General features: G+C 38.2%; 1 protein-coding gene across 2 annotated transcripts; it reads right to left on the reverse strand.

The window, feature by feature from the left end:
* Window positions 1-992: 992 nt before the first annotated feature.
* LOC131147233 (protein DETOXIFICATION 31-like) lies at window positions 993-6,846 on the reverse strand. Of its 2 annotated transcripts, XR_009134654.1 has the most exons (7): window positions 6,393-6,846; window positions 5,759-6,300; window positions 5,028-5,114; window positions 2,873-2,929; window positions 2,513-2,751; window positions 2,247-2,362; window positions 993-1,725 (listed from the first exon to the last, which is right to left on the reverse strand). XR_009134654.1 is itself a non-coding variant. In XM_058096994.1 (5 exons), exons 1-5 carry the CDS (start codon window positions 6,747-6,749, stop codon window positions 2,565-2,567), a joined length of 1,230 nt encoding a protein of 409 aa, XP_057952977.1. In that variant the 5' UTR covers window positions 6,750-6,846; the 3' UTR covers window positions 2,450-2,564. The 2 variants fall into 2 exon arrangements, 1 of the variants encoding a protein (XP_057952977.1); XM_058096994.1 differs by lacking the exons at window positions 993-1,725; window positions 2,247-2,362 and having other exon boundaries at window positions 2,450-2,751.
* Between the last annotated feature and the right edge of the window lie 321 nt (window positions 6,847-7,167).

Consider the following 7,167-nt stretch of genomic DNA (forward strand, 5'->3'; position numbering starts at 1 on the left):
CGTTACCCAGTATTGGGATCATGCTATTGATTCTTGCACTGCCTTGTGGCTTGATGGCTTTGACAAGCTTTTTTTGGCTTGTGGATATGTTAGTTGCCCTTCTTCTTTTGCGATTCTTGTTGTTGAATTTTTGGATATTTTGGAAGGCTTAACAATGTAGGACCTGTGGCGAGGTTCAATTTTGCGCTGTTATTTGGGCTAATTTGGTTTGGTATCGTCGGTCTTCTGTGGATTTTGTTGGGACCAGATTGTATTTTAACAGGCCTTTTTGGTTGTTCAACCACAGGTTGTTTTGGTGTAACGACTTTTGCAGATGAATACTGCAATTGAATGGCTCTTTTAACTAATCTGGTTCTCTTCTGTCTTAGCTTATCCTGGTTTCTTTTGTGTTCTTCAAGGGATTTCTCATCCTCTTTGTACAAATCCTTCTTTCTTGATATATGTTTTTTCCTATCCAAAAAATGATGTCACGGCGTGATTGGAAGGCCAAGCTAGATGTGACCGAGAAGTGAAGAATATCTGAAAGTTAGGAGTCTTTGGGAACTTGATCTCAAGGCTGGGCACTTGTCCTCCTTGTGCTTGTTATTTCAACACAAACGCATATTCTGTCAATCCACGTTACACAGCTGAGTTCTGTTTCCATATTGTCCTGGCCCATTTGCACATAATTGTGGTAATGGAGGTGGCGGGTTGTTTTTTTTCATTTCATTCTAGTTTCTTGGATGGATTTGGTGTTTGTACTCCGCTAATTGTCTGGTTCATGTCCCTGTTTGTTGGCGCCCCTTCTATTGATTTACATAACATGCATGGTTTCTTGCCCCTTCATTTGATTCTGAAGCCCGTAATGTAGATGATACCAACAATGGCAGCTTAGAACATTTGTTGTTGTGCAATCTTGTGTTGGGTTGGGTTTGCATATAGTATTTTTGAAAATTGTGCGTTGATGTTAGCTTTAGGACAAGTTTTGTTTTGGTACTACAAATTATCTATGCTTTACGATAACAGTGAAAATTCCCATTCTGGGGCTCAGAGGAACCCCTTATTGGCAGCAAAGAAAATATGTTTCTTCTCAAGAAATGCGATGGGGTTGGGTGAGGTTACATCTACTCCAATTTTTTAGATGAGCTTGCTTTCTTGGGGTTGGTCTTTTGTTGGAAATCAGAGTAGAGAATTCATTCGAATTCATTCACTCTGGCCCTTGGAATAATTAAAACGGAAAATGATTCTGTGTCTCTTAGCACAGCTTTTGCCTCCCAAATATTTAGAAGTGAACTTGTCCTTTACTTCCTGGTACATTGATCCCTGCTCTTAGCCAGCTTTTGTGATGTTGAATTCTGCCAAAATTTGTCCTTGCTAGGTCTCGTGGGTGCATGTTCATTTTTCAACGTTGTTCTCTTCAGCTTCTGTGCCACCCCCCCACTTTTTAATTCTGTCTCCAGCTATGGAAGCCTGCACACCCACACCCCACGTTGTGTTAAAAATCTCTTGGTTCAATGGTGTATGGATCAAACACAGAAAGAAAGGCGAGAACATGTTTTGATCATGGATTTAGACGAATGAATGCCATGTGTCTGCCACACCTGTTACACGCGGGCCTAACACGTCCCTCATTATTTTCCGGGTGGGCGATGTTCTTACCTCTTTGTTCCAGTTGGTCTTATAAACCATCCCAAAGAGCACACAGGTTTGCAAGACCGTTCCCGACAGCATTCCGATCCATATTCCCTGAAAATATTATAACAATTAACATAAAGCTGTTAATTAATTTTTATTTTTTTAGAAAAAAATATCAATTCATAAATTTGAAATTCCTTTAAATTCATCCTTGTAAAGCAGTCGAGCATGCATTTTAATATTGCCTCTTATTTTGATTTACACTAAACATGTTTGGGATCGCATGTTTTCTTACTCAAAACGTGAAAACATACCGTCAACACACTTTACAGCTAAGCTGCAGCATGTTTAAGCTGTTTTGGAAAGCTTAAACAAAAATTAAATAGGAGATGGTCTCACATGCATGCATGCAGTTTGTACGTGTCCCCGTGTAAGTACAAAGAAGGTTCGACACGACCAGCCCCTCCTGCATCCTCAGTAGCATGGCCAAATCAATGACTGGGGATCGTGCTAATTGTGTCTTCTATATATCTGACGACACCACCCTCAGCTAGAGGTCTTGTAATTCAGTCATAGACCCATACATTGTGGTAGGAGAGCGCGAGAGAGTTTTATGGGCAGACACCCTTAGCCTTGACAAACCCAGTTACTTGAAGCCAAGTATAAACCGCAGAGGAATCCCAATCCGTAGTAGCATCCAATGTGACTACGCTACAAAACAATGCTGCCACCTCGCCAATTGCCACCCCTGCACACCCCACCATAACCCAAAAACCACTATATTACATGCGACTCTTGATCTGTAACTAACTGTGCTGAGAGTGAGGAGCTGAGAAAGTACTTATCATATTTGTGTTAATTAGTGAAATGACTGAGATGGAATGGATATTGCATTAACCGAAGATCAGGTTGGACGTTTTAATGATATGCACGCAAGGAGCGGAGTGAGCTCAGAAACAAGCTCCTTCACGTCTGAGTTGTCGGAAAACAAGGAAGGGTATTCCTTGCGGGCGATGATGAGCACCAGCGACAGCAGCACTCCGATGGTGAACGAATTGATCACCACCACCACCACTGAGACTTTCGCTGTTCCTCGTAGCTGCTCCCAACCCCCCATCCTCGTTCGACACCCTCACGCTGCATATATCCCAATTAATATATTCACACACACACAAAATATACTTTTTTTAAGTAACTAAATGTATAATTCATATGATCATGAATTGGTACGTTTTAATAATTTATGGTACAAACTAACCTGATGGCTGCATTGAATCCGAGAGCTAACATCACTGCCCACCCCACTATGTTCATGCTGCATGCATACATACATGTCACCATTAATTTGTTCGCACACGAGATCATTAATTAATATTCACGACTGATTCAACTGTCTTCTCAACCAATTAATTAATATTATATATATATATATATATCTACCAACCACTCGCTCTATACATACATATATGATGTGTAGTAGAATGGTTGGTCAGACCCTGTAATATGTGTACGTGTGCATTAGCCTTGCTTATTTTCAGAGTAGAATTTGAACACGGCAGATGATATGGCGATGACAATGAATGAAATCACGTGGTCGAATAATGGTCCAAATTGTGGAACGTGTCAGCATTTTGGCCTCTTTTTAATTTGGGGAAGGCACCAACTAGCTAGCCTAGCTTAGCGTAGCTTGGTTTTTTAATAATTTCTAGTGATTGGTTTTAAGTGAAAAAATAAAAAGAAACGAAAATATAGAAGGAATTCAATTTTTTTTATATCTTTGTTTTTTATCAAATATTATTAAAAGTAAAAATTTGTTTATATATAATTAAAAATTATAAAAATTAAATATTAGCACTGTGTGAAGTCAAAGTTTTGTTTATAAATTTGATATTTTTTTGATAATTAAATATAAAAATAATAATTCCTTTATATTGTTTTTCACTTTTTTTAAAAAAATATTTTTTGAGTTCTAAAACAATATTTTTATTTTTTAAAATGGAAAACAACAGGATTTAATAAAGACGAGGAAAGAGAAGGCAAATGGATCAGAAAGCAACAGTGGGTGAGTTGTAATACGGATACGGTTGGCACAAAATTGAAGCAGAAACATTGTAACTATTGAGATTCCACATGTAATTATTTAACCCAAAATTACCAAACAAACTTATTCAAGAGAACAAACAAATTTGGAAAATAAGAAATATATATAAGACCCAACTAAATTGATATATTGATGAGAATGAGAATATTTACAAAATACAATTTCTCTAAATTAGATTTAAGAATTCAATAATCATAAAATATCACGTTGCGGGAGGTATGTGATGATGCAAGTTGCTTAAGTTTGTTTGAATAGTCCAAAAGATACTTGTCACTCTTTACTTTGATAAAAAAGAAAAATTATACAGGAGACATTTCTCTTTATATATCTGTGTGTTTGTTTCTTTAATTATGCACTTATTAAAAATGAGTTCCTATATTAATTAATGTCGAATCAATTCGTCACATGTCTAATATTAAAAAAACATATATACGGACAGTGCATGCATTCTTTTTCTTTAAATTTGATATGTTGGGAGAAACATTAATTAAGTGGGGGCGCATATTCTTACCTTATATAATACGTGCCTAAACTACCTGGTTAAGGCTAAAAACAGAGCACACCCACTTGAAAATATATATCTTATCAACCAAAAAAACATGCTCCGTCCGTCGCGCATGTGCTCCTCATTCCACAATCTAAAGTATGCTCTCCAAAATTGACCAAAGGTCTCACTTTTTTTAAATGTTTTGTTTTTTTCGCCTAAAAAAATTAAGTGGGTCTCTCTTAAAACGTTTTATATATAATATTTTTATTTATCGTGTTGTCCTATGCAAGGTTATTTAATATTTAAAAGAGTATGGTGCTTGTCGCATTCGATTTTAAGTTTGACTAAATCACGAGATAAAATGGTAAAACGTGTATACATGCAAGTAAAAAAAAAAAAAAAAAAGTATTTCTCCAACAACATGAACTTTTAGGATCCGTTTGTATCAACATGTTGAGAACAAAAAAGAAAAAAAAAATAATTTTTTATTATGTTTTCTCTTTATACCAAATACTATTAAAAAAAAATTTAAAAAATAAAATATAATTGATATCTAACATTATATTTTTGTTCACTCATTTGAAACATGTATATTTATTATTAAACATGAAAAAATAAATTATATATATATATATATATTTCTTTTCAAAAAGTTAATTTCTTAAATTTCAAACAGGACGTTAATAAAATGAAAAATATATAAAAACCGCACGCCCAACGTGAGTTGCAATAGAAAAGACAATTGAGAATTTTCAACTGGGAAAATAAAATAAAATTAAGAGAGAAAAAGAAAGAAATAAATAGAAGAAAAGGAGAGGCACCAACCAAATGGAAAGGGCATCCACTGACACTTCCGCATTCTTCAGATACCCAGCGAAGAGAATTAATGCCATAAAATACCACACCTCCAGGCTGCAGCAGAGTAATGATTATTATTTATTCATTTATTTATTATGATCACAATAAAACAAAACACCTCTGTTCGGGTTACACCTAAGTTGGTTTGCATTTTGGACTGACCTTCCTGTCCCTCATTAATTTATATTAACCTTTGCATTCATACACAGATCTCATATTAAATTGAACCCAGACCGTCGTGTTTTGATTGAACTATTCTAATATTCTCTGTTTTATACTTATATTTAAAACACAATGATTGAAGATCTTATGCATCTTGCATTTTAATTAATTTCAGTTTGACAATATTATTTATTTTCTAAAAAACATAAAGCAACAAGAAGATGTAATAGAAATTCTTCGAATATAACATAATTTTGAAAAATATAATCATGCGAAAATTTGAATTGTTTAATCTTTTAAAGATAAAATAGGTAGGTAGGTTGAATTGCTTAATCTTTTTTCAATTCAATTAATAATAATAATAATAATAATAATTTTTTATGATGGATTAATTATAAACTATTATTAAAAGCCAATCATTACTCGAGTGAAAACACGAATGACAAATTTTCTCAATTGAAATAATAATGGTTATTTTTATGGTGATAATTAAAAACAAATTATTAGTCAAGAGGAGTGATTTAATTTCACCGGACCAGAGCATGACGGCGGAGGCGAGCGACAGCCTGACGAAACCCCAGAGGTTTTGAAACGCTTTCAAGGAGAAGCCGGCCCAAGCCCGGCCGCAGGTGCCGCTGAAGATGTACACCAGCTGAACCAGTACTATGAACCACCAGGACGCGTCCAGCACTATGGCCGCGCCCACCAGTCCCCACCCTAGCTTCAGCATGAGGAGCCAGCTGAACACGGTGTGGAGCACGAGCGCCACCGCCGAGATCACCGCCATCGCCATGATCTTGCTCTGCGCCTGCAAGAACTTGGCGATGGGGAAATTCACGGCGTACGCGAACAGCTGCGGGATCATCCACACCGCGAACGTCCCCGCGGCCTTGGAGATGGCGGCAGTCTGCCCGATGGCCTTCAACAGCGCCGCCGCGAATATGTAGATGAAGCAGAGGAAGACGGCGGTGGTGTTGAGGATCACCCACGACCTCTGCATGTAAATTCCCAGCATGTCCACCTGCCCCGCCCCGTACGCCTGCCCGCACAGCGTCTCCAGCGCGCTTCCCATCCCCAGCTGCACAAACACACACACGCACATATTTCACAAAAAATAATTTATTAATTTATAATATCGAATTAGCAGAACCCATAATCAGTGCTAGGTACCATGACGCCGAAGGAGAATCCGGCAATGACGGAATTCTCGATGGAGACGGCGGCGAGGTCTAGCGTGCCGACATGGCCGGCGAAAACCTGGGTGATGGCGCCGAGGGAGTACTGGCAGAGGGAGGTGAATATGGCGGGGCCGGCCAGGTACCACAGCTTCTTGGACTCCACCAAGAACTCTCTGAAGAAATCTCTGACTCCGTTGATGGGGAGGATATCGTCGGCGTCCGCCGTGAAGGACGCGAAAGAAGCATTCGAAACGGCGCGTGGGTTGTGCCCGTGGTTTGGGATTAGGTCTTCGTCGTCAACCCTGGTGGACAGAAGCGGCTCCTTTGTAGCAGTACTGTTGGTCTCCATGATCTAATTCCTGCGGTGATGCTCTCGATCTCTCTCCCTCTTTTCTGTTTTTTGTCTGAGAGAGAGAGAGAGAAAGAGAGAGAGAGAGGGAGTGGTGTCATGGTTTCAGAGGAGATGGTTCTTATATAAGTAGAGAGGGATGTGATGATGGGAGTGTGAGGCATGAGTTGGATGTTGTCGGGAAGCGTGGAAGATGCAAGCTCCCTCGCAGGAGAAGCCAACAGCTGCGTGCCACGTACGTGAAGAAATGTTGACGACATGTAGATGAGGAAAATTCACAAACCTCGACTCCAATATTTGCGACTGAATTATTAGGGTGCAGGAGTTCTAGAAAGAATCTCCCCTCTATATATACGTTCACCTGTCTTCTTAAATTTTAAATATATTGAAAATAACCCTAAAACAGAGGTTTCTTTTA

This window comes from Malania oleifera, unplaced genomic scaffold (assembly GCF_029873635.1).
Source record: "Malania oleifera isolate guangnan ecotype guangnan unplaced genomic scaffold, ASM2987363v1 ctg809, whole genome shotgun sequence".
Classification (NCBI taxonomy): Eukaryota; Viridiplantae; Streptophyta; class Magnoliopsida; order Santalales; family Ximeniaceae; genus Malania; species Malania oleifera.